Source organism: Leptosomus discolor, chromosome 7 (genome assembly GCF_034619465.1).
Source record: "Leptosomus discolor isolate bLepDis1 chromosome 7, bLepDis1.hap2, whole genome shotgun sequence".
Lineage (NCBI taxonomy): Eukaryota > Metazoa > Chordata > Aves > Leptosomiformes > Leptosomidae > Leptosomus > Leptosomus discolor.
In genome coordinates, this window is record NC_141397.1 from 51656795 (window position 1) to 51684142 (window position 27348).

At 53.2% G+C, this 27348-nt stretch overlaps 1 protein-coding gene across 2 annotated transcripts in view; it reads left to right on the forward strand.

Annotated features, from left to right (window-relative positions):
• Positions 1-13256, forward strand: part of XXYLT1 (xyloside xylosyltransferase 1) — a 36261-nt gene extending 23005 nt beyond the window's left edge. For both annotated transcript variants that reach the window (XM_086468186.1, XM_086468185.1), the window contains one exon: positions 12809-13256. In XM_086468186.1, the coding sequence (XP_086324312.1) occupies positions 12809-13205 (397 nt within the window). In that variant the 3' untranslated portion in view covers positions 13206-13256. The remainder of the gene's footprint in view (positions 1-12808) is intronic.
• The last annotated feature ends 14092 nt before the right edge of the window (positions 13257-27348 follow it).

A 27348-nucleotide genomic window follows, 5' to 3' on the forward strand; every position in this document is an offset into this window, starting at 1 on the left:
ATCTCCGTGCCCATGGCAGAAATGTCACCTCCCCTCCTGGCTTCTGCTCTTGGCGGGAAGAGCTGAGATGAGAGGAACGTGGATGCTGAAGTCTCATCTCCATAGGGCAGCACCGTGCTTGGAGCGTGGAGGGCTCCTATATCCGCTTTGGGTATCCTGGCAGGATTTTGGTGCCCAGAATGGTAAATCCAGCCCTAGTTAATCGTATCCAATTGTTAGAGCTTAAAGTGGGATGGAGAGAGCAGTGACAGCCGAGCATGGCCGTGGGGCTGTGTCGAACAGTCAGCCTCAGTCAGCGCTGCCCAGCAGGGCAGATCCCGTTCGTTAGTGGTGCAGCCTGTAACAGGATAAATTGAGCGTTTGTTTGCCTGCAATTAGTCCATGGTGGAATCGCTCCATGTTTCTGTCTCTGCAGGGATTGGTTTTGCATTATTTCCACACATAGCTAGGGAGCAGGGATGGTGTTCTGTTGCCTGGATGTGGTTTGTGGGACCGGGCATGCCTGGAGTGGACTGAGTTAAGCTTTGGGGTGCTCTGCTGGAGGGAGAGATCTCTGGCATGGCAGAGGACAAGGCACGGGACCGTGGAGCTGAGCACTGAGTACCTGACCCAAGCCAAAGCCGTGCTCTCCACCTCCTGCCACCTGCAGTGGGGACAAACAAGCCAAGCAATAACAGCCCTCACAGGCTGCATTTTTGGGCTGAACTTTCTGTTGTTGCAGTTTTGACATTCTGGGTCACTTTGGGCTATGTTGTGCTTTTCTTCTTGTGCTGTTTTGATCTTCATGTGAAAATAAGTTCCTGATCCTTCTTGTTGCCAGATCACCCGGTGTGGGGCGAGCTGTGCAAACGCCAGCCTGCCCTCCCGCCGAGCCCTCCGCCCCGCGGGGCTCGCACCTCGCTGCTAAAAGGGTTTCCAGACGAAAACATGAGCTGACAAAGCATGAGTGTCTTTGTAAAAAAAAAAAAATCTTTGCTATTTTTATACTTTTAGCAAGATAAAAACACGTTGTAGGTGTGAAATAAGAGGTGCCAGCTCCAGCCATGTGATTTGCCACATGCGCAGGCTTGAAGCATCGATTGGGAAAGTGGTTGTGGGGGTGGAGAGTTACGGGGCAATGGCAGGGTCTCTTCATTGCCACTTGCATTTTCCTCCCCACTTCACGCAGCTCTCTGTGGCACCAACTTTGCCCCAATGTGGGGCAAAATGTCAGAGAGCTTGGTAAGAGTCAGCAGAGCATTCCTGAGCTTGCTCATGGAGCTGTGGACTTGGCACCCTCTGGGCAGGGTGAGCCGGTGGCTGGGAAGCATCTGGATGCCATGTTCCCCTCTCTGTAGCAATGGGGATCCATCCACTTGGCTGTGTTGGATCCTTGTTACCTATTTGGCCCGTCAGAGGAGGTAAATGGGTGCAGACCAGCGTGTTTTGTAGATGACGCACCGTTTTCTGGGAGGCAGTGCTGTTCCCACCAGCTGCCCGGTGGCTGGCTGACTGTAGGCTGCACTTACCAGGCACAGGCTGGGACTGCACAAGGCTCGGGCTGCGGCACTGGTGCACTGAGCAGAGCTGGGCACAGACGCTCACGGGAAACGGAGGAGTAAGAGAACAGCAAATAGGAAACGTCCCAGAGCCTGCTTGCACATCCTGAAGGTAGGGGGAAACCTCCAGACAGCAAAACAGGATGGCACGGGAGCGTTTCCACTCATTTGACTCATGCTGAAACAATGCCTGGCTGCTGTTTGTCTTGGATAAATGCATTTTTCTGAGCAACAGGATCTCCTGGCCCTCCTGCAAGGCAAACGCTGGGGTTTAACTGTTGCACAGCCTGGGGCTGGCCTGTCCGTTGGGGTCACTGAGGGTGGGCTGGAGTGGCCTACAGAGAGCGGTAGCTGCTGCAGAAGCTGTACATGGATTGCCCTGCAGATCCACCTCCCTGCCGTGCACTGCAGGGTGGTGTCTGGCAGGGGGTCCTGGGTCAACACCTCTGTGGATGGGGTCACAGGCAGAGCTTTGTCCCACAAGGGGCTGCCCCCGCTGCCAGGGTTGTTGGGGACACTCAGTGCTATGCACTAGGTTCTTAGATGCTTGTGGGCTTTCCATGGGAGCACTGGATGCCTCCTGCCAGCTTGACGTTTGCATGCTGGACTGCGGGCAGGGCCTCTTCCCAGTGCTGACATATGCCCGCTCATGTGTCTGCACAAGATCCGCACCATGGCCAAGACTGGGAGCTCCTGCTTCAGCAAGAGTGATTTTGATAGAAAGATTAAAATCTGCATCTGAAGTTTGCCTTGTCCAAAAGGCTTTCCATGCAAGGAAGTGCTTCTGCGGAGTCATAACGTTAATTAAAAATCCTGTTGTCCCCTGCAGCATTTCAGCTACTTGGACATGCTGGCAGTGTCCTGTTCACCAGGCTACAGAGGGCAAGCGATGATGCTCTGTATAAATATTTATGTCACACTGGGGCTTCTATGCCAGATCCTGGGGGAACCTGAGAAGTCCAAGCCCTCCTATGCTCTTGACCTGCTAAGAAAGGTGCAGGCACACGTTGCAGATACGGCCTGCAAGCCAGCTACCAGGCGGGCCGGCAAAGTCACCATGCCTGGCCTGAGGAACGGCATAGCCGCAGTTCTGGCTGTGATGGGGCTGACTGGTAGCCCAGTGAAGCACAGCTTGCTGCAGGGCAGCCTCCAGACCGGGCATGAGCATCTGGGGCTGTGCCTGGGGCACAGCAAGGGCATCTGCATGCGGATGCTGCTGCAGCCTAGACCTCCCCAGGGACCTCTGTGCCAGGCTAAGCTCAGCCCTGCCAGGTGCCTCCTCATTTTGAAGAAGTCCCATGGCCGAGATGAACAGAGTGGGGAAACACTGTCGCGCTCCCAAAAATGTCCTGAAAACTCTCCAATTACAGAGAGCAGAGCTGAAACCCTGTTCTTACTGAGTTTCCTGGTTGTAGATCCCTCCAGTCACACTGGGGGTGTGCAGGAGGAAGCAGGACAGCCATGTTGATTGCACAGCTGCTGTCGGCAGCCTCAGGCTGACCCCGGACTGGTGCGCTGCACCGTGTTCCCCAGTCCCATCCCCATGGCCATCCCGGCCTCTTCGCTTTCCACATGGTGCCGGTGCTGTTACTGGCACTGCCACATGGTGGTGGGTTCTGGGTGCCCGCCAGTGCCAGCACCACAAGGGGCCCTGAGAGCTGCCCCTGCGTTGCTCACCTTGGAGGTCTCATTGGGGAGGATCTAACCCACAGGTCCTCAGATGGGTGCTTTTACCCCCTTTCTCCAGCTGGGAGCAAGGTACCTGCTGTGATGGTGGACCTCAGGAGAGGTCCCAGACCTTCTCAGGTCCAAGGAACTGGGGGCTGGAAGGGTATCTGCTGGCTCCATTCCTGACATTGGATGAGATCTTCACGGCTGTCCCCTGTGACAAGAAGCTAATAAAAGCTGGAGGTATCTTGGGAATCCACAGTGGTGGAAATGGTCAAAATCTGTCCTGCAGGAAGGGATATCTGCATCAAAGGGACAGCTACAAAGGACCAGCACTTGAGGCCTTGCGTGGCTGCAAGGCTGTTCGCCTTTGCTTTTGCCTAAAACCTAGGAAGAGCTCAAACAGGACGTTATTTTGTGGAAAGGAAAAACTTTGTTTCTGCTTGTGATTGTTTGGGAGCTGCTATAGATGTGCTGTGTACTCTTGTCACGTGTTTTGTTTGTTTGAGAGCTAGTAAAATAACACTGAGAAGCCCATTAATGAGTGGAAGCAAGCCTGTGCAACCTCTGGACACAGGGGTGCAGCACTTGCAGTGCTCCATGTTTGCTGGGAGCTCAGCAGCAGCGGTGCTAAGTCAGTTTGTCAGATGTTTGGGAGAGGAACGGATTCATCCTGGGCTGTGAGCAGGCTAATGCTGAATCTGCAGCCTGGCCAGGCTGTCAGCGTGTCTGGGCTGAGGCGGTACGTCCTGTACCTTCTCTTGAGATGTAAAAAAAAACCCAAAGTACTGATGACAGCTGTGAGCAAGGAGGAGCAGCTGGATTCCCTGGGTATCAGCTGAGGCAGTGGTGGGCTGTTCCCTGGGATGGAGCTTTCCAAAGTTGGAGATAATCATCTCCAGCAGGCAGGTCTTCCTGCCTGAATTCTCCTGGTTTCATGGGCTCCTCATGCAGGCAAGTTGCCCTGATTTGGAGAATTTGCTCTTTTCCAAGTGTGTTTGCCCTGGGGGAGCAGGGAGCTGCCTGCCACGACAGGCTCTGTGTTTCCCAAGCCCCTCAGTCGAAGAAGGCAGGAGAATTTGCCTTGCCTGTGCCCCTCCAGGCATGGTGATGCCAGTGCTGCCTGCCCACAGTCCTGCAAGCCAGACCCTGTGCACTTTGGATTTTAAACCGTTTCGAGGCTTTGAGATTTGTAGCAAGCACTGCTGCTTGATGCGCGGGGAGAACGGTTCTAGGAATTCTTCGGCAATGGCTGCCAAGAAGCAGCCAAAATTACAGAACAAGCAGAACCTGCAAGGAACTGGCAGCAGAATTGATTTCAGGAATCCAGCATTACTTTCTGATAAAAAAAATTATCCAAGAAGGTAAAGAGTTTTGTTGTTTACATCTGTGCACATCATTAATATGTAGGACCCGTTGCACTTGTTCCTATTACCAAGCAAACTTGAAACGTCATTTAAAAACAGTGAATAAATTGGATAAGATCTGACAACCACAACTGTCCATCGATTAGGACAAATATTATTAATAATACTAATATTATTAACTATCCCTTTTGAGATATTGGGCACTTTACAAACATGATTTTTTCCAACAACCAAGACACTTGTGTGTGTTTGGGTACAGCAGCTGGGACTCTCCAAGCATGGGTTCAAGCTTTCCCTGCAAGGACTTTGCTGTCCTGCAGAGAACACATGTGGGTGATGTTTGCAAGGGCTGCCTGAGAAGTTTGCCATGACTTTGCTATAGGGCTTTTTTTGTTGGCCATAGCACACAAGTCCAGGATGCATCAGGTGAGTATGTATTGGTTATCATACCTGCACTTGTCTTCTACTCCTGAACTTCTTAATTTCAGCTCAGTTTCGGTGTCTAGAGGTAGGTGTCACACCAGTGGCATCTTGGGGTTGCTGGAGTACCTGGCTGCAGTGGTAGACCGTCAGCCCCTGCAACACTACACGTCATGAGCAGGTGGTTAGATCCAGCTGGGTATTTGCATTACTGCTGTCATATTCAGTGGTTACTTTTTTGTCATGGGAGAGCATGAACTGAAGAAAGAGCAGGTCCATGCTGGACCATGGTGCTTTTGGGGAGGTCACAGCTTGGTCTAGGGCTGCTAAGAAAAATGCTGTTCATGGGCAGTAGCAAGGCTCAAGCTGCCTGTGCAGCACAGGTGTTCATGTCCAGTGAAGGTTTTGCAGAGTGACGGGGAGGGGAGTCTGGGCTGTAGATGCTAGCAGAGGTCTCAAACCAGCGCAGCTTGGCTCTTGAATCTGCTCTGGGAAGTGGCTGCTGGGGCTGAGCATCCGGAGGTGGGCTGGGAGGAGCGGATGGGGCCGCTCTGGCAGCAGAAGGGCAGCTGGTGCCGCTCGGCCAGGAGCTTCCTCACCAGCACTTGGTGGAGAAGGACCTTCCAGGACCTGAAGGCCTTTGATGGAGAAACAAACAAACAAACGGCAGGAAATTGAGAGGTTTTGCTGCATAGCTGGGATGCTTTCTGGAGTGATACAGTGCTGGGGCCACACCAGGAAGTTCCCAACAATCCTTTGGAGGGGTTCCCATAACACCCTCCTGCTCTCTGAAGCTCAATGGTGGTTCCCTCCATGCCTGGACTCCCCAGTGGCAGCACAGCATCCCATGGCTGGGACTCTCAAACGGGGGTGGAGGGATGGAGGCTTTTTATTTCTCCTCCCCACAGCAGCAAGTGAGCATCCATGAAAGGAGAGCATCTCCCCTGATCCTGAGAGCCCTGTCGGTGGGCAAGAGTGGCCTGGGGCAGGCTGCCCACGCCTCCGAGGCAGGCAGGAGAGCACTGCCAGAGCAGAGTCCATTCACAGTTGTTAACAGAAATCTGTCATTTCGTCAATAAATAGGCCCACAGTGTTTTAGAGTGCCTCTGTGAACAGGCTGCCCCCGTCCTTCCCCGGCGCTGAGCGAGCGGATGGTCTGACACACACAGCCGATCGCTCTGCACCGCCGCTAGTGCCACGGGCATTTGGTCTATAGAGGGAAGGAAACCGATGTGACCCAGTCAGGGATTTATGGTCCCACCTCTATTTGGAGGGTGATTTTAGCACTGGCGTGGGGTGCAACAGTTTTAGATGGTGAGGGGGACTGATCCTGAAAACCCATGTCCAAAGGAACAGTTTTGCTGGCGAGCTGCGTTCACAAGGTGCTAGTAATCATCCATTTAAGTGTGCCCATTTTTGGACTGCTAAGTCCACGCAGAAATGGAATCATTGAGAATCAATTTGCTGCTCCGAATACATGCCTTTTAAAAGTTTGGCATGCAGACTGTGCTGTAGTAGAGACTAGCGCTGTACAGACATAATTAGCAGGTTACGTGAGAAGTTTATTAAGGAATTACTGATGTCTTCATTGAAGAGCTCAGTCTGTCGGTTCGTCAGCATTTTCCAGGGGAGAGCTGGAGGCCCTGCCTGAGCTGGACCCTTGCCCTGAACCTGTCAGAGGAGAGTAAGGCAGTCCCAGTGTGCCCACCAATGCATCCTGCCCTGTGTCCCAGGCTGGAAATGGGCTTGCTTTGCTGCGGGGTGATGTATTTCCCTGCAGGGCGGGGGATACCCCTGTGTTGGTGATGCCATTGCGCATCGCTGGGTGCATGGTGCTCCCGAGAAGCGCAGGGCTGGGATTTCCTGGGTTACACAAGCTGCTCAGCCCTCAGCCTCAGCTAAGGCGCTCTGGGCCAGGCTGGTACTGAACCTGCTGCCCTGGCTCCTTAAGGGGTTTAGTGTTTGCACATGGGAAATAAGCAATTAGCAACAAGGGCCTCTTTGTGGCAAAGCCTCCATCTGCAGCAGGGCTGAGCTCGCCCGGGCGAGGTCCGGCAGTGCCAGGGCAGGAAGGAGGAGTGTGGGTCGAATCCACCCTGGGATGGCTGCCTCCCTCCAGCTGCAGCAGAAATTTGGAAGGGCCCGTCTTCATTCCAGCGATGCCTTTTGATGGAGGAGGAGCTGGAGGAAGGGGAGATGGCCTTGTCCTGAGCGTTAATCTCAGTTGGACAGAGTAAGGGCCTGGCAGCTGCCTGCCACAGTGAGGTTTAGCCAAGAGGAGGAGAAAGGTGCAGGAAAGTTTCTTGGCTGTGCTCTTACTTCTTGCTGAGGATTAGGGGGGAAAGCCACAGTCATCCGCTGGATGGATGATGCCGTCATCTCCATGCAATCACTCTTCCCTCCCCACCACACACCGTCTCCTCCGGGAGGGACAGAAGCCACTGTCAGGGGGTCCTCCAGGCTGCCGTGGGAGCGAGGTTGCTTTTAAGGCTGTATCTGTTGTCCCTAGAAGCCTTTGCAATTATTTACCCCCTCTGTTTGCTCTCTCCCCCTTCGTCTCAAACACATCCCCCCATCCCCATCAAGACGCTGCATACTTCTCACTGGGCCTCCCATCCCACCCACCTCCTCAGCCAGCCCGACAGGGCCCCGCAGGTACTGGGCACCCGCAGGTGGGCAGCTCGGCCGGGGACCGCTCGGCGGGACCGCAGCTGCGCGCCGCGTCCTCCTGCCCGCCCCGGCGGAGTGCTGGCAGCGGCACGGAGCGAGGAGCGTGGTGCGCTCGCGCGTGGTTGCTTATTGCACAGGAACAGCGGCGTTTGCCAGCAGCTGCAGCTGGGGATAATGCCGCCAGCCGTCTGCTTTCTGGCTCAGGAACCGAAAAGCACATTTAGAGGTAGCCAGAGCGTGCGCTTGTTGTTTTAGGTGGTGTTTGGGCTGGCAGGGCTGCCGTCGGAGTGGCACAGAGAGGCACGGCTGGCAGCCCGTGCTCCCCTTCTGCACCAGGAGCCCCGTGCCCAGCTGGATGGGGCTCAGGGTCCCCCAACCCTTCACTCCCGTGAGAGAGGCTTGGTGACAAAATATGTCCTCAAGGTGCTGGCCCGCTGCTGCTGCCCGTCCTGCCCTCGCAGGCAGCTGGCCCAAACTCTGCCAGCACTGGCAAGAGATGGGAGCAAACTGGTGAGCTCCAGCAAGAAGTTTAGTGATCCAGGGTTGTTGATTGCATCCATAATCTTGCAGACCCCTTATTTTTGTGGCTTTATCCCATGGCTGTTGGCTTCGCTTCCCCCTTTGGTGAGGGAGAGGCTATGCAGCCTTCCTCCCTGAGTACCACGCTGCTTGGGCTCATGCAGTGCACATGCATGGTGCACAGCGACGTTCGGAGGCCCCGCAGCCTTCCAGGAGCATCCTCTGACTGCAGCCACCCTGGGGCTGGCCTGGCTTCTGGTTTCACTTCATGTCTTTTTGACCTGGCTCTTCAGTTCCCCAGCTGCATGGTGGGGATCCCGCAGGCTATCTGCATTTCTGGAGGTGCGGCCGCATGGAGAGGACCCATGTCCTCATCAGCAGGGCCAGCGGCGGCTGCGCAGCTGGTGTGGCAGGTTTTCAGCCTCTTGAACATCTTGGGTGCGTACAGGCACACAAGCCCAGTCTGCTGCCTGTGGGACCAGTGCTTTGGGCTTGCTGTTGATCACCCAGCTGGCAGTAACTCCTCCTCCCTGTCTTTCTAGACAGCAAGAGCACCCTGCTGCTTTACCAGCAGTTTCCAGCTCGTCCCATGAGGTTGTCCCATAACCCAGAGCTGAAGTAAACAGGTGGAAGTTCATGGGTTTGGACACCTTCCCCAGCATTTGCCCCTTGCTGTGCATGAAAGCAAGAGAAGGACCTGCAGCGGTCCCTTCTCCCCCTGGCAGCTATCCCTCAGCGAGGCATTTTAAAAGGGTGCGATGGCAGCTCTACAAGCTGGGGCTCGTGACCACCGGCCTGCGAGGCAGGGGACGTGCGGCCGGAGCGCCCTGCGCTGGGCCAGCAAGGGAAGTCCTGGTGGAAGCAGGGTTTTTTATCTGGGCTGCCTGCGCCCGGCGTTTGAATGCTTGGAAATGCTCTCCTCCAGATGTTTCCTAGCACACGCCGGCTCTGTTTATAAACAGCTCCTCAAAGCAAAGCCCGTCGGGGCTGCAGGCGGGCGCTCTTGTCAGTGGCCCCACATGGCTCCCCCGCACCTCGCTACAGGGTCGCGGGCCCGGGGTCACTTCTTTCTCCTCCCATCTAGAGGGGCCGGGGCAGTTAACAAAAGCCCGAAATGCCTCCTCTTCCTTTCTCCTCCCCTCCTCCCGGCCAGCAGCTTCCTGCCCATTGCATCCCGGCAGTGGCCGGCATCTCCGAGCTGCCTTCCTGCCCTGCGGGGAGCAGGGCACCCCTGAGCCAGGGCAGGTGGCACGCTGCCCTGCCTGAACTGTCTGTCCCAAGGGAGATCCCGGCTTCTCCAGGGGCTTGGGGCAGGGAGACATTTCCATTGCATCCAGTTGGGGTTCAGTTCATTAATGGTTGTCTTGGTGGGGAGGGGCTGCACACCCAGCACCCCCTCCCTGCATGCTGGCAGCGCACTCATCAAACCCCTGGGATTTTCCCCCCATGTTTTGCCAAAATTTGAGGGTGCCGAGGGACGATGGCAGGCAGGACAGAGCAGCATGGGGCATAGGCTGCGTTAGCTGTTCAGCTGGTTGCTCTGCTTCGCTGGCCCCATCTCCTCTAAAGAAAATGATGCTCTTGTACCCACTGCTCCTTCTGCTTTGAGCTGGGTGGAGGTGCCTTTCAGCCACGCTTTCCTCTGTCCTGACCCCTGCAGAAGGACAGTGCCAAAACCTCTGTTAGAAGGACAAAAGCCAAGTGAAATCCAGGCTAAACAGATACTGCCAGTGGCCCTGCCAGAACACCTTTCTCTCGGCTGGCCCAAGCCCAGTGCTGGAAAGGCTGCAGCGTGGTGCTGCGAGCAGGTTCCTGAGCCATCGGCGCTGTGGAGCCACCCGCAGCTCGTCGCATCCTGGATCTTGCCCCAGCATCGCTCCCCGGGGATGGCCCTGCCCTCCCTCCCCAGCCCTGCTCCCCTGCGGTCCCCACGCGCGGCTGGGGGAGGATGGCCCCGTCACGCCAGCGCTGGGAGGAAGGGCTGAACAATTGCTGCTTGTTGGTCTGTCTTCTCTGCCTGCAGAAGAGGGAACGTTGCTCCCTTCTCGTTATCAGCCATCGTCAAGTAATCTGCTGAGGAGCGGCGTTGCTGAAAAATTGAGTCATTTGATACAGATCTGGTTTCACCCTGCTGTGGCCTGTCAATGCTGAGGGCTTGGGCACTTGCATTTTTGCTATTTTAGCTGCTTGCAGGGGCTGTAATCTCGTCCCTTACCTTGGGCAGCGTGTTTTTGGAGGCAAGAACATGAAAGGAGTCAGTTCCGCTGCTGTGGAGCTGGAAAGGTGCCTCCCTCTGTGGCACTGCTTCCCCTCTCCCTCCTGCCAGCTTCCAGCATCATTTTTTGGGCCAGGGGGTGACTTTCCTGGCACTGTTAGGGAGAAGCAGAGAGAGCAGTAGTATGCAGAAGTGAGCTTGAGCCATTCTCTGTTCAGACCCTCGGACCTGAGGACTTTGGGAGGCTGATCAGTGCAAGGCTGGATCTTGTCTTTGCAGGTTGAGCTTCCCTCTCATGCTGCATGGAGAGCACTTTGCCTTCCTTTTCTCCTGAGCATCCATGAGTCGTCTTTGCAGTGACCTGGTGCCTGTCCCCAAGCCATAGCTGCTCTTTGCAGAGGCAGGGCCGTTTTATCCCTTCCCTGCCCTTTAGATCAAACGAGCAGTGCTGCCCACAGGCTCCAATGAGGCAGCCAGTCCTCCGCTCCCCTTCCCTGGGAGGTGTGGAGATGGCTGCTCAAAACCTGAGCCTTCCTTCCATGGAAAATGGGCATTTGGAAAAACCCTTTCCATCCTGAATCAGGAGAAAGGGAGTGATGTAAAGACCCTTAATGCAATGAGAAATATCAGAGGTTTGAATCTAAAGCATCCAAGTGGAAAGTTGTAAGGAAGTGAGGCTGCGTGATGCTTGCGGTTCTCCAGATCAGGAAATAGAAAAGGTGCTCACGGTTGGCATCATTAATAGATCCACATTTTCTGCTGGGATGATTCTGCTGGTGGCCATTGAATCCCGGCTCTCGCCTTGGCCAGTCTCTCAGTGCTGTACTGGGGACCCAGGGGACAGGCCGGAAGGATCGATTTAATAGTCCACTCTCTGTACAAGCTGTAGGATTCCCTGAGCCAGTGCCTGTTGGAGCTGAGCGCAGTTTCTTAGAACAATTCCAATTTAAATGTTTGCAGTGCGGGAACTACCTTCATGGTAGTGTGACTCTGGAGCTGTCCCAGGGGCTAATGTCCCTGCATATTCTTACATCTGAATTAGCCCAGCTTCAGCTTCAAAGCATGGGACCACTTTAAACCTTTGGGTGCTAAATCCACACCATCTACCAACGAATTCTTGTTTCCTGGAGACTTTGGTTAGTGTCTGACAGATTCAGAGAGGAACCAGCACCACGCTTGGCTTATTCTTTCTAACAGTGTTTCTCCCTGACATCTTCACAGCAAGGTGCAAAAAAACCCAAAAACCTGCTGTAGCTTTACTTGAAGTGTTAGGGCTGGAAGGAGAGCATAGTGCCAGTAACCCTGAGCTGTCAGATGGTGGGGTGGGGGCCACAGGTCCCTCCTGCCCTCCTCCAAACTGCAGGCTCAGCCCGCTCCCAGCTGCCCAGCGTTGCAGCAGAGGATACTGCTTGGGGGCAGACTTTCAGTCTGAATGGGAGTGATTTTTGGGGCAGTTTCAACCCCAGCTGCTTGGGTAATAGCATGGGATGAATTCAATTCCTGCAAGTGGGAGCAGCCAGTGTGTGTATGGTGGGGTGTGCTCGCTGCCCCAAGGCTGAGGAAGGAGCTGCTTGCTTAGGCAGTCTAAATTTTTCCCATTTGAATCACCCTCTGGAGTTAGTTTTGTGTGTTGGTAGACTTGCACCACGCTCTTCTCCTTGGCAGCTGGAAATTAGCTGGTGAAGATTGCGTCTGCCAGGGCTGCTACAGCTGAGCCTTCCTAGGGCTGCAAATGCTGAAGGCAGTGCTTGTTTAGCTAATGAGGTGTTGGATTGGATTTTTTTTATTATTTTTATTTTGAAGAAGTATTTCTGCCACTCAGATTTATTTCAAGCCTTCTTTTTGCACATCCTCAAACTGGGTCTCAGCTTTGATCCGGAGCTTCCCCATAGTATAACGATGATGATGATGATGATGATGATGATGATAATAATAATAATAATAATAATAATAATAATAATAATAATAATAATAATGTGAGCTCTGCTGCTGAGATCCCATTAACTGCAGGACATTTTCCTGGCATGTACCAGCCATGGGGGCACTTGTGGTGGTTTGCCCTAGGCACTGGGGATGTGGTTTCGTCTCCCCACACAGCCGTGTGAGCAGTCACGCAGTCCTCTGTCCAGTTGGCTCACCAGAGCGGTGCTGGTAGAAACAAAAGGGGCTTTAGGAGAGAGCGAGAAGATTGGTTTGAGGTCTGGGCAATATCCTGGGGGAGGGGGGTTGGAGAGAGATGCAGCCTGGGAAGCACTGGTCTGCTCTGGGAGGCTGGGTGCCTCCAGTCAGCAGGAGACAAGCGCTGTGAGATCTGGGTGAGTGGTGTGATCCAGACCTGCCCAGACTTGAGGTGGCTGCTTTTCGGGCTGTGCTCCCTGAGTCCCCTGTTCCTGTTTTTCCTCTCTTTGCAGGCACACGTTCTGGCAGTATCGCCGTGAGAACCCTCAAACCAAAGTGGGGGACCCACCTCCTGATGGGCTGCCTGGCTTCAACAGTGGCGTCCTGCTCCTGAACCTGGAAGCCATGAGGCAGTCCAAGCTCTACAACCAGCTGCTGGAGCCCACCATGGTGCAGAAGCTGACGGAGAAGTACCACTTCAAGGGCCACCTTGGGGACCAGGATTTCTTCACCATGGTGGGGATGGAGCACCCAGAGCTCTTCCATGTGCTTGACTGCACGTGGAACCGGCAGCTTTGCACGTGGTGGAGGGACCATGGATACAGTGATGTGTTCGACCAGTACTTCCAGTGCGATGGTGAGGTCAAAATTTACCATGGGAACTGCAACACCCCAATCCCTGAAGACTAGGGCACCTGCCACCCCCAGGAGCAGCTCTGGTTGCAGCAAGCCCTGCAAAGCCATGGTGGCTGCACCAGCAGTCCCTTGGGAAGGGTGGCCTGCTCTGATCCCTAGGGATCCCAAGAGCATTCAGTATCCCACTGCCTGTAGCCTCCTCGCCCCTCCAGGAGGAAGCGCAGTCTGGTCGTTGAAGCCGGACATCCACAGTCACCATGCCCAGGCTCAGCTCCTGGCTCTGCTTGGATCAAGTCTGTGGGGCCTGTCTGTGCCACAGCCCCTGGGGCATGGGGACAGCCGAGGCGCTGTCAGCTGACCTCTGCTTTTGCACGTGGCAGGGTGCTGCTCCCTGGGTGCTGGGCAGCCTTGCCTTGTCTGACGATCAGCAGGAGTCCGCAGTTTGGTTTCGGTTTGGCATTCCTTGGTGGCCCATTTCTGCACCTCACGCAGAGCATCCGTCTGGTCCCTCTGGAGAGCAGACACCGTCCTCAGGTCATCTTCCTATTGAAGCATTCCAGAAGGGCGAGAGGGTTTTAAAGACTGAAAAGCTGCTTTAAATTGGGTTACTTACAAACAAAAACTGAATGCTAGATGAGCTTTAAAGCCATCCGTCGGTTCTTAGCAATAAAAGCTTTACTGCCTTGTCTTGTCTTAAAAGTGTTCAGTGAGTGTGTACCAATAGGTTCATTTTTCTAGCTTTGCCTTTAACCTTTTGTACGAGAATAAAGCTGCAGATGTAAAACACACTCGGCTGTTTTTCTGCGGCACAGCTGAAGTCCTGTGCGATAGGAGCTTTCATGCTCTTCTTATCATGATTAAAAAGTAGTTGATGTCTATCTGTTGGGCAGTTGAATGCGGTGCCCCACATACCTTATCGCTGTGATTATCCCACGTCTGTCCCAAGCAAGTGGTGCAAATAAACGGGCTGGGACATGAACTGGAGTTCAGAAAAAGATCATCACCGCCATAGCCAGGGTCGGTTTGGAGGGAGCTGGGAACTGCTGTGCTATGAATGAGTGGGCTTCAGGCATGAGCACCCCTCTCTCTAAATCCTTGCCCGGCTGGCAGGTGCAAGCTCCTGCGCAGCTCTCTGCCAGAGGAGGTGCATGGGCGCATTAACCCACTTTCAGCCCTGCTTTTTTTTTTTTACACTGAGCCAGCATGTCCTTCTGCATTGATGTGGTGTGCATGTGCAAGAGAAAGAGATGGGAAACGTCAGAGGAGAACAGCAGGCTGCGATGCTGGCTGCAGCCCTCACCCTATCCTTGATTTGCTGAACCGATCCGTTGCCAAATAGCACAAAAGCTTGGCTTTAAGTATTTTCACATCCCCAGGGAAAGGACAGTGGTGAGGTGGTTAAAGACGAGTGAAAGCAGCAGTAGACTGCTGAATGAGACACCAAAACTCAAGGTGATCAGGCCTTGCCGTGCAAAGCAAGGCAAGCAGCCAGGGTGCTGGAGGCTGCAGCGGGGCAGGACTCGTGGCGGGCGATGCACCACGATGATGCACCCTGAAGGACGAGGAGGGTTTGCAGTGGCCCAGAGAGCATGTGCCCTCCCGGGGACTCGGGAAGGAGGTTTTGCTCAGTTGGTGCCCACTCCCATTTACATGGGAGCTGGGTGGGGACGTCCCCGCGTTGCGTGGCTGGGAGCAGCACCAGGTGCCACCCATCTCATCCCTGCCCTGGCAGTCCCACACTGCTTCCTCAGGCTTGCTGGGCGAAACAGAGAGGGCAGGGCTTCCTGGTGCAGTGTCACAGTGCCACGGATGGCACTGGCGCTTTGTCACCACCCTGGTGTGTTGTGAGGGCCCTGCGGTTGCAGCTCCTGGGGCTGCCCCATGTGCGCAGCCCCTGCCGTGCCCGGGATGCTGCTGCGAGGACTCAGCCCTGCACTCACCGGTCGGGTCACGCCGGTGGCACCCGTGACACACGGGGTCTTGCGTGCCAGGGCAGGACCTTGTCATCAGTTCGGAAATGGCCGTCCTGGAAATACAGGCCAGGCAGCTCGTGTCACCCACCGGCCTTGGGGAGCGGTGAGGCGATGAGCAAAAATGTTTTTTTTTCCCAGGGCTGAGCAGCTCTCCAAAGGCTCTGGGTGTTGGTGCTGGCCTGAAAGCACCATGATGTGTTTGGGACGGCATGGCCACAGAGTGACACCGAGGCTGCTGGCCTCAGGAGCCAGGGCTGCCTGGGGCCGGGTGCCCCCTGCCCCGCAGCCGCCCCTGGGGTTGGGCCAGGCATTGGGCACCCTCCACCTGCGGCCGAGGGATGCTCTCTGCAGGTTTGGGAGCACCTTTCCCTGTCTGTGGGATCCCAGGGTCTGCGAGGGGGGAACACCTTCATGCGGCCACTGTGGCCCTGGGCTGAAACCTTTTGCTTAGATATTTTTCCAAAAAAAAAAAAAAAAAAAATCCTTTTTTTTTGTTCAAAATGGCAGTCCACTGGGAAGCTCACTGCATTTTCCAGCTGGGAAAAAGCATAGTAAGTGAAACATTTAATTCAGCTCGGGGTGGTTTTCCCCAGGCACCCCAGCTGGCACAGTGGCACAGCTCCCCACGCAGCAGTGCCTGCCCCATCCCGCTCCCCAGGGCCGTGACTAAGCACCGCAGGCAGCGCAGACCCGCACGGTGCTATATATAGACCCTGCACGCAGCCGGGGCTGTGCTGCCTGTGCAATTATCTCCCCTTCATGCCCTGCTGATTGCAGGCACTAATGAGCTCAGCTGTAGAAGCCACTGTGGCAGCCTGGGGCCAGCCAGCGTGGAACTGCCAGCTCAGCCTTTTTGAAGGGTGCTTCTGCCAGGTCCACTTTGGGGCAGAAGCAGAGCTTGCTGTGCTTGGCAGGGGAGGCAGCACCCCTGTGGGCACTGCCTGCCCAGGGAGCCTTCACCCCCTGGCAGGCAGTTCCTGCAGTCGGTGCTCAGCCAGCTGGTGAGTGCTGGGCCATGTCATGCCCTTCCTTCGGTGGTAATTCCTGGAAGAATGGTGACTTTCCGTCCCCATCCCTCGTCACCCTCTGACACCCTCCTGCTGTGCAGCCCAGGCTCGGACAGACGCTGCTCCTGGCACATGACAAACCTGAGCATCCCCTCCTGGTCCCCATGACACTGGCCTGGGGCCATCACAACCAGCACTAGTGCTTGCTAGCACAAGCACAGTAGAAGATGCTCAGAAAGCATTAAACAGCACTGGTTTGCCACTGGGCACCAGGGGTTTGCTGCAGTGACCCAGCAGCTCTGGGGCTGATGGGCAGCTCCTGGTTCCTGAGGGCTGGTGCCATGTCCTTGGGCCAGTGCTGGTCCCCTGCCTAGCAGAGGGGATCTGCAGGCTCCAGAGCCCAGGCTGGGGTTGGTTGGGGCCCCCCTGGAGACACAGCAGGAGAAAGGCAGCCCTGGGAAAGCGGCAGGTGGGGACACGCTGCTGTGACACACGGTGATGGGGGGACACAGCTGTGGGGAGAGGGGACTGCCTGCAGGGGATGGGGCCATGCCCTGTGGGCATTGCACCCACGGGAGAGGTGCAGTGGCCCTGGCCAGGGTTCGTGACAGGGGATGGCAGGTTTTACACCAAGGTTACTCAGCCCAGAGCTCCTCCATCATGCCTGGGCTTCCTGCTCCTTGTCTCCTCACCCACTTGCTTGCAACAGCTTATGCTGAGCACCCCATGTTTTTCCAGGATGGAGAAGGAGACAGGATAGCAGAGGGATCTCCTTGAACTCTTTGTAGAAGATCAGGCTGTAGAAAGTAGCTCTGTAGCTTGAGCTTAAGGAGAAAACTCAAGATCTTTTCTTGTATCGTTCAGCATTCGTGAGAAACAGCACGTAGAGCAAACAGTATCCCCTATTTTCTGGCCAGCTTTGCTTTCAGCCCCGTGCTTGAGCTGCATGGGATTTTTGCTCTCCTCTCCTGTGTTTCGTAACGCTGTCAGTGTTTATTCTCTTACTCGTTTGTACTGCTTTCCCATTCGAAATGATCAACTGTTGGTATAAACTCACCTAGGGAGCAATTACTGTAAGCCTAACCCAAACAGGCACTGGGGGTGCTCCATTAAGCAATATAACCACCCTCCCCTCTTGGCTGCTCCCAGAGGATACAATATTTACTTTTCAGCTCTCTGCTATTCATACTGAGCGCACTTCGGTCAGCGTGCCAAGAATAACACAAACCATAACAACGGGCTTAAGCGCTAAGATGGAGTTCCTGACTTTACAAAACAAAAAAAAGCCAACCTATTATTTTGCCTTTGCTAAGAAATGCCTGGCTGCAGCAGAGCGAGCAGGCACCAGAACCACCCCTCTGCCTTCAGCAGAGCCATGGGTAGTATGAAATCTTCCCAAGGGAATGCAGAGAGAGGCAAAAAAAAGAGCAGTAAGCCTGGGACGTGGGTTGGCAACTGCGGTTTTTCCTTTTAATGCAGATTTTTATTAGATTGCTGCATTGTTTTGTGAGCTTTTCCTTAAGAGCTTTGCAGAGCCATGGAGGGACACGGTCCCCAGCACCTCACTTGTGAATATTTCAGCCAGATTTTTAGTAGCTGTGTCTCTGACAGTCATGAGCCTCCGTGGCTTTAATTACTAACTGCAAAGAAATTGCTGCCCAGTCCTGTTAGTCTTTTCAGTGCTGTCAGGGTTCAGTTTGTGCAGTTCTCCTCTGGAAATTATTTATTCGCTAACCAGCTGCTAATGGGGGGAGCACTTGGAGTAAATCACCTTACTGAGATATGTCACGGGAATTAGCGATGTTGTACCTAAAGTCTCAATGTTAATTTGGGCAATTTGCCTGTCGGAAGAAAAAGCTGAAACGAAGCAGTCTGGAGCTGCCAGAACTAGCTGCAGGTTTGTCCCTGGCAGGAGGCTTTGGCATTGCCCACCTGGGGAAGGACACACTCAGATTTCAGGGGCGTTCCTGAAAGCCAGATGTGTTTTTCCTGGGGCAGATGTTGCTCGCACCACTGTTGTGGCAGGTAGGAAACCAAGCCCTGGGGCTCCAGCTCCCCTCCAAACAGTTGGGCACCTTTGAACTTTCTCCCAGCTCACTCCGGATGGATTTGGCACCCTGCAGCCCTGGTTTGTCCCCGGTGCCAGCCTTCACCAGCACAGCCCCAGCACCAGCTTCTCCTTCTGCTCCCACTCGGCCATCATTTAGCAGCAATTTCTGATCCTGCTGGTGACAATCCTAAAGCCATTCAAGCCACGGGCTTCACAGAGAGCCATGTTCACAGAAGGCACTGCATGTAGTATCTCCATTTATCGCCTACAGACCGCTCACTCTCAGTGCATTTTGCAGCTGTTGAAAGGTTTTGGGCCTTTGTCATAATGCATCCCCTCCTTGGAGCTAGTCAGGATAAACAGACACTTTTAAGTACTAAGGACAATCTCAGTTTAGGGAATAAAACACTTCCAGATGCCCTGTGACACACGGGGCTCTAGGCAGTGTGTCAGAAAGAAAAGGTGTATTTTTTTTTCCTGCATGTTTTTTACCTTCAAACTCATCCCTTTTCTATGCTGGAGAACTTCTCTGGCTACCTGGGGAACACAGCAACGATGTGCCCTTCCAGCAAGATATACCGAGCTCAAGAGAGAGGCAAGTTTTGTATGGAGTGCTTAAAAACACCAGCAACAGTAGGGAAAAAATGAACAGGCATGTAAGATTGAGCCCTTCGGCTGTGGAACGGGGGCACAGAGAGCTGGCCAGGTACAGGATGCTCAGCGGAACTGACAGGCCCTATGGTCCTGCGGCAAAACCAGTCAAAAACCATTCGCTGGAAAATGAGGGATAATGGTGACACAGCAGAACCTGCCACTGATGCTGAGCTGTTCAGGACAGAGAAATGTAGAGCCGATGTGAAGAACTGTGGAAAATGTGGGTGATATGGAGCAGTAGGTAATAAAATGGGAAGAAAATTCATCATCAACAGCTGCTGGGTAGTGCAGGTGCGGAAGGGCATAACCTGAGGGTGCAAGGAAGAGCCGCGGAGAGAAGGAAGGTGATCTGGGAGGTGGCATGGGCACCTCCCTGTTAGCATGTCCCCCCGTCCCTCACCTTGCTGAAGCCAAGCACCCACGTGCACGGTGGGATTTCTCTCCACTTGCTGCCAAGCCATGCCCCAGCAGACTCACAAGGGGGTACCCGCTCCAGCAGCTGCTCTGTGGGCGCAGGGCAGGCAGACGGGCTATCCACACAGCTGCTGGTCTGTGCTCTGCCTGGCTCTGTGTATCCCTGCAGGCTTCATTTCAGAGCCCCAGATCCAGCCTTGAAAACACCCTTGGTCTCTACTCCGTTAGCCCACCAGAGCTGGCGCAGAGGCTGTTTTCTGGGCAGAGGGTGTGCATCAGCTGTGGGTGCCTCCTTGTGTCACACCGACGGCGGGCCCTGCGGCAGCAGTCATCAACTGATTCTGCCAGTGAGAAACTCTTCTTTTGCAGGGAAAATTCTTGTGCTTTCAGCACAGCCTCAGGGACAAAATGACCAGAATTGCTCATGATACATCTGTGAGGCTCCCAGCAGGGACCCTGCTGGGTGCTGCAGAGCTGGAGCTGTGTCGGAGAGTGGCAGCCTTCAGGTTATGGACAAGGATGGTGCAACTGAGGGGAATCAGCAATGTCCACACCCTCTCCCGGGAACAAACAAACTTTTGCAATTAAGTAGGATGCCTGCTCAGTGGTTTGGGAAACTCTTGGTGCTATAGAAAAGGCAGAGGTGTCCAGCAGCAATTTTTGTCCGGTAATTGGAAAAGATGTCCTGTCATTGTAAACCACTGCCCACAGCAGAAGGGAAACAGCAGTGCCTGGAGTCCAGCAGGGCTGGGGCATATTCCAGTTAAATAACAGTAATAAACTGTAATGCCTATGCAGAAGGCAAGTAGGATGCTAGTCCTGTGCCAGTGTTCAAAGAAGGCTGGCAACTCTGAGCTAGCAGCTTGACTCCCAGGTTGGGCAAAAGAGTGGGAAAACTGGTGTAAGATTCACTGGATAGTAAATTCTGCAGGTCAAAAAGGTTTGGCCTGGAGCAAAAAAGCAGCAAGCAGGGCTTTGGACATCACGTTTTTAAAAGATGCAGTAATTGATCTAGAAGAAAATAGCATAGACTGGAGGAGAAACTGGTGGCCAGCACACTGCGCCTGTGCTGATACTCCACTGTTTCACATTTTCAAAGCAACAGACATTGTAAAAATAGGAAATACAAGAAGTCAGCGCTATTAAATTCATATGTAGTGAAATATCCTATCATGAGTCATATACTTGTAAACCTCAAAAAATTTTCAGCAGATGCCACTAAATTTCTTTTGCCCATCTTTTCTCTGGTCAAGTTTTTCCAGCAAAGAAGGAGGATATAAAATGCACAGTGTTTCATCTTCTCCTTCCCTCAAGAGCTGTGTGTAATAGGATGCGTTATCAAATAATAATAATAGGGGAAGCATTTAAATAATGCTGGGCTGAGTAGGGAGTGCCAAGGTGGTCATACACTTGTCATAAAACGGAGTACCAGGTTCTTAATGAATAAATGTGTCAGCTGAATTTGGGCAGGAGCATTAGGCAGGCTGAGTGGCATCACATACAGAACCTGAAAACGATTCTGTGGTCTCCAGTACAAAGTTACTGGTATTTGCGATTCTGCAGCTCCTCCTGCCCACGGGTTTCTGCAGCCTGCGCTCAGCAAGCCTCCCTGCGAAGGGACCATATTGTCCTGATTTTAGAGGGGAAAAGGAAGCACAGGCTGAGAAACCACTGTCTCACATGGAGCCAGGAGGGATTTCTAGATTTTCTGACCATCCTTTCAGCTGCCAGTCCCAAATGCCCCAGACTAGAGGGGACAGGACACTGACTTGAGAACCAGGTACCCTGGGGTGTTGTGGCTCATTTTCCCTGTTTCATCTTCATATCCCTCACAGGGGAGCGATGCCTGCCCTGTGCTCATGGGATGGGCTGGTTCCGCAGATACCCAGAGCATTGCATACACGCTGGGAAGGATGTGGTGCAGGGTGCTGGGGACATGCCTGTAAAAGCACCAGGTAGGGTGTACATGGGCACCCGGAGTGGCATGGGAGGGTGGGAAGATGTACTTTGGGGAAACCTGCAGTCAGAAGCCCTCCTGGAGAAGCAGCAACACTAGAAAGCGAAGTCCCCTTGCCTCCAAAGTCACATCTGAGACAGGACATGGAGTTTGAAGTGCCACCACACTCAGCAGAGCAGGACTTCTGTGGGCAGACATGAATTATATATAATAGTCTCGGCTACATTTATCTTTCTCAAAATAAATTTGCTTTTTGTGGATCAGTTGTCTGAAAACCGTAATTGATACCCTCTGAGCCCTTTATAGTTGCTTGTAAAATAGTGACCTTCTAATGCAAGAAGCAAAAATGCAAGAGCAGGCGTGGACCTGACCAAAGCTAAATCAGTGCTGAGGCCAGCAGCAGGGAGTGGGCTGAAGGAGAGGACACTTGTGGCTGTCCCACACCTGCCCAGGGAAGCAGTTGTCCCACGGGGCCCACTCTGCAGGCACCATCAGCTGGGCATGCACCAGGCTCTCAGGGTTCCTCATACAGACCATCCAGGTTCAGACTGCTGTCAAATTTCAGCACAGTAAAATGCATGCTAGTTCCTTCTGCAGTGGGGTGGGGAGCACGGGTAAACCCATTCATTTTGTTTGCAGGCACCAGACTCCTGTGACAGGAGTTACACTGGCAGAGTGGTGCACCCTGCTGCTGTCTGGTTTAGTTAAGAGCCAAGTTTGTTTGCGTTTTTTCTGATTTTCCCCTCAGAGAACAGATGTCAGTCCTTCACATACAGAAGATCAAACCATGTTATTTTTAACCAGGCCTTGAAAAAAAATGTATGGCGCATTGTGGAAGAAATCAAGTCATGCAAAGCCAACGGAGAGTGAAGAGGCTCGGTTTGGCAGGGAGGGGGCAGGTACCTGTTCCAGGAGGGGGAAGGCTTTGCTCTGGGAGACCTGCCTGGGACGGTACAAACAGAGCTGCAACGTCAGCTGAGATAACATTTATCCTGAAATGATAAATTATGCTGAAAAAGACAAACTGGTGGATTCTGAGGTTTGTAGCATAGGAGTAATTAACTGCTAAAGTTGCACATGCAGTGCTTCAGCAGTAGCGGGACCGGTGCCGTGGGTAATGTTGGGAGGAGGTGCTGTCCCTCGCTTTTGTGAGCCACTCTGAGCAGGGGCACGGGAAGCTGTGCCAGGCTTGTGTTCTTTGGCGCTGTGTTCAGCTCCAGCTGGTGAATGGGTGTCCTGGGCTAGTGTCCTGGTTTGGCTGGGACAGACCACAGCCCAGCCATGCCAGGCAGGCCGTTAGCAGGTTCAAGTCAGCCAGGGCAGCTGACCTGAGTGAGCTACAGGCATAGCCCATCCCATAATATCATGGTCATTATAAAGGGGGAAGGTTTGCTGAGGAGGAAGGGGAGCTCCTGTGGGGTTCTTCTTGCTCCTCTTCTGTTTTTTTTTGTGTTTTTTTTTTTTCCCTGAGGGTGGCTCTCTGGTTGGTTGTGATGACTGGATATTCATTGATTCATCAAATACCCCTGTTGGTATTGGTGGTGTTTTCGTTAAATCTCTTTCACTTCCACCCATGGGTCTGCTCTCCTTTTTCCCATTTCCCCTCCCTGGCTGGTGAGGGGTCACTGGGTGATAGAGCAACTGTTATAGTTTAGCCCTGGGTACAGGCTAAATGTAGACAGCTAAGAGCGATACCAAAGGCTGCTTTGCTTCCCACTGCCCAGCCTGTGAGCATGCCCATCGCAGGAGCTGCAGCCCAGTGCTGGCTGGGCAGCAGCACTGGGGAGGATTCAGGCATTGTTAACTTCTCTGCCCGGTTCCCACTATCCCAGCCCTCACTTCATGCACAAGGAAATGTCTGAGCTGAGAAACATCTCAAGATCATCACAGATGGCAAAGCATAAAGATAGCTGGCTTGTCAGGGCACGCCTCTGTATTTCCATATACTCAGAACCAAAAAAGAAAATCTCCCCTGTAATCCCAAAATTCTTTTGATAATGAGAAAAGGCAATTGAAAAGTTTTGTTGCATAACCTTCAAGATCAAATGATGATTTATTTAGAATGTGCTTTGTGGTATTACACAATGAGTCTCTATGCTGAGCATAGAGACTCAGCAAATAGCTGGAAGCAAATATTCCTCCTCATTTTCTGTGAGTGTGTCATTAAAGTAGTGTTTCACCAGTTGAGCATTATCAGCTGCAAATATTGTTGAAGTTCAAACCATTTGCTTGTAGTTTACTTTTCATATTTTCAAATATTGTTAATTCAGTTTCATTGCTGCCTTGGAAATAATCAGACGATGGTTTCTTCTCCTTTCAAGCTGCCATAACAAACAACCGTTGGAAATATTGTGATACTTCTACAGCTGGAAGTATCAACTGCAATCAGAGAAAATGCCCCTTTCAAGCAAATCTTTAGTAGTTTATTTTCCAGATGAAAGAACTAAGGTGTTGTATCCAATGCACATAACTTCTGTCTGCTGCTCATCTTCAGTGTCTCCTACAACCTTCACAGCAGCTCAGAGCCACCAGCAGCCATGTCAGACACTGCTAAAAAAACAGGCTTGTTATTGCCTTCCAGCCCTCTGATAAACCTCTGCAACAAAAGGGTGGGAATTTGGGTGGCAGATACATGTTCTTTCCATAGTTATGAATAAATATAAATCTTTGCCATGCCACTTCCTTGCCTGGATTGGCAGTGTGAAGAACAGAAACCCGGGGCAACCTCGTAGGGTAAGCCAAATCCTGAGCACAACGTTTCGGTGTGGTCTCTCCCTGCAGAAAGTGGCTCAGGGTGCTGTTCGGACAGCACAGAAGGAAATCTGCCACCGGGGTCTGTGTTGGGCTTGTGTGCAAGGGTTTGGTTTTTCCAGCCTGCCTTCCACACTGAGCGGGACGTCCCCCCGGTCCTGTTCAGGATTGCTCTCCGGTGGTTCCTCTGCTTGGGTCAGTTTTCTCCTTGTTCAAACGAGTAAGTTATAGAAGAGAGGTATTTTTAGGAAAGTGCCCCCCATCTTTTCAGCCTGTGGCTGGTGGGGTGTGGGGAAAGCTGCTATGGGGCTGCTTCCCTTCCCTCTGCAGCGCCCCACTGTGGGGCCAGAGAGGTGGGTCACAGCTGCCCCTTACCCCTTGCAAACAGGCAGGGGATGTTTTACTGTTTTAGAGGACTATTTGGTCTCAGCACTTTTGGCTTGTTCCCAGCCCTCCAGCACCAATGCCAAGCCTGCTGGGATCTCTTCTGAGCACTGCTGTTAGAAGAGGGAGCAGGTAGGCTCCTGGTCCCTGGGACCATCTTGTGGGAAGGTCCGCGATGCCCTCCTGGCCTGTGGGGTGGCTTTCGCTAGGAAGTGCTGCAAACCCCGGCTGAGAGCATGCCGCAGAAGTGCCCAGGCCTGGGGACCCTTCTCTTGAAGCTGGGCTCCTCACAACTCTGCAGAGGAGGATGGAGGCATCACCCCTCACCGCCGCCACACCCTCCCCTTGCTTCAGCCTCCCCTCTGGGAACAGCATGTTGTGCCCCATAGAGCATACTGGACCAGAAAAACTCCTTGCCCAGTTGATCTGGAAACTAATTTTCTAGCAACATGAAATTTGTATGCGTGGGGGAGTGTTGCATGGTCTGTGTTTAATGGGGAAGAAACGCTTTCAGATAGGGCAAAGATCTTTGGTCACAGGCGTTTGATAGAAATAAAGATTGAGGAAAGCTGTATGAACAGTGATAAATGTTTCTCAGAGAAAGGGCAGTTAATCCCAGAGGCCTCAGCTATTTTTCTTCTTTCAGAACGATGCTAGGTGAAAACACCTGCCAACAGTGTCATCTTTAAAGGCTTGAGAGGAAACTAAAAACCTGCTGCTGGTTATATTAAGTCCAGTGAACAAATTCAGCCCTGAGGAAACACTTCCCATGTATGTTGCATGGGAAGCTCTGCATCAAGAGTCTTTGGCTACAAATCAAAAAGCAAAATAAATCAAGATGTGGTGCTTTATTCTGCCTGTTCAGGTGAAAGCCCCAAACACTGGCCACTCCTTGCTCCCAGGCCATGCTGTAGCTGGGGCTCCTGTTCTCTGCAGCGTATTCTGCATTAGGAGAACATCAGCTGGGCTTTCTGCATGGATTTATGTTCACACCTTGTGAACCTGTGCCTCCAGAGGGAAAAATGGTAGCAGGAAAGATAATATCTGCTGGCAGCTTTTGCACCCGCCAGGAAGAGGCATGAATTATCTCCAGTCGTTATCGGTCACGCTTGTAATGCAAGAGGCTTCTCTCAAGATGTGGTGGGACATGGGCATTTTTGCACATTAAATGTTAACAGGTAGTGTCAGCTTTCACAGTAATTTAAGGCTGGCATTTCTTCCTGCCTTATTCTTGCTTCCAAAGTGCACCAAAGGGCATCTTTCATCTTTTTAGGAGGTTTATCATTATTGAACTCTCACTGTCATTCATAAACCAGCTTCATTCAACACCTGGCCCAAAATGCAGGGTGTCCCTTTCATCTGTGCTATGGGACATTTGGCCAAGGGGAACAAGCGTCTGAGAGAGGGTGAGCACACGTGGGTGGCATGTGAGATTTTCCATGTCACCCCCTCCAGCCTTTAAAGCACAGACAGTGTCCTGCAGGAGGGTGGGACAGTGTTTTTCCTGGCACATGTGGCTGTGTTGCAGGGGCAAGCAGCAGCAGCTCACCATGCGGTTGTGGCCCTGCTGTCTCAATGCACCTCAGGGGAACGTTTTGGATATTGTGATCTTTGTTTTCCTTCAACATGTGAGATGCAGATGTGAGGTGAGGAGCAGATGGAAATTTTGAAGAGTTTGGCTGAGTGTTTTCAAAACCAATGTCAATCCACAGAGTTTAAAAGGGAATCACCCTGCAGCAGCAGGATTTTTTCCCAGCCCTGGCACTTGTGGGACACCTTCTCCTCAAGCAGGATCTGAGCCTCCTCCTGCTTAACTAAAGTCCCATGCGGAGGCTGCCCTGATCTCCCTCTTCCCAGAGAACGGCTGCCCGGACCTCTGTGCCGGGCCCTTCCTGGCAATTAACAACCAGCCAAGCTAATCAGCACCTCCTGGCAGAGCACCACCACAGCCAGGAAAACAGGCCGTGCGCTGATCCGGTGCTGGGAAGCACCACGAGCTCCAGCCAAGTTGGCACTTGGCAGAGCAGGCTCCCTGCCTGCTGGAGGGTGACGTCCCAAGTCCTTCGAGAGCAGCGGCCACGGGGAGGAAAGCCTTGATTGTTTGCAGCACGCGTGCTTTTGAGCAGGTTGTGCTCTGGGGCGCAGGGAGTGCCATGGCTATGTGGCTTCTGAGAAGCAACAAGCAGCCATGTACAGGTCTTGCATAATGTCACAGTCTGATTTCCAGCGCTGCTGAGCTCCTCCATTGGGAAGAGGAGTCACCGAAACTGGGCCGTGGGCCAGTCTGCACCCTGTTGCTCAAATCTTCCGCCCTTTGGGTTTCAAAATACACACAGCACCCTCCTGTCCCCCTGGGGTCTCCCACATCTTCATGCCTGTCAGTGCTGTTCTTGGTTTGTGCTGGAGCAGGGATGAGCAGAACACGGGCATGTCCCTCTGCCCCTGCTTTGCCATCCCACCAGCTCTGCGGCGTGGCCAAAGCCTTGTGGGCAGGGCAGAAACATCCTTTCCAGCCGCTGCATCCCTCATGCTGCTCATGGTCAGAGCCACGAGCTGCCCAGCATCCTCTGCTAAACACGCTCCTCAGCTAATGTTCCCAAGGTGGCAAATAAATGTCCTTGTGTTCCCTTGGCTGGCACGTGGCTTCACCTGTGATGCTGTGCCAGGGGATGAGAGCTGTGGCCCTTTGTCCAGCTGCCCATGGCTCGCACCTGGGAGGTGCCTCCAGCCCTGGCCTGGCACACTCGGTGGGATGCTGGGGAGTATCCAGATGGCTGGGCAGGGAGTCAGGGGATGCTGCAGGCTCACTACACCTGCAGAGCTCATCTGGGGACTGGCTACTTGTCTACTTTTAGCCCATATCCAGGGCTAAGCTATAACAGTCACTCTGTCACCCAATGACCCCTCACCAGCCAGGGAGGGGAATGGGAAAAGGAGAAGAGACCCTTGGGTTGAAGAGAAAACAGATTTAATGAAGCAGCACTAATACCAGCAAAGGTATACAAAG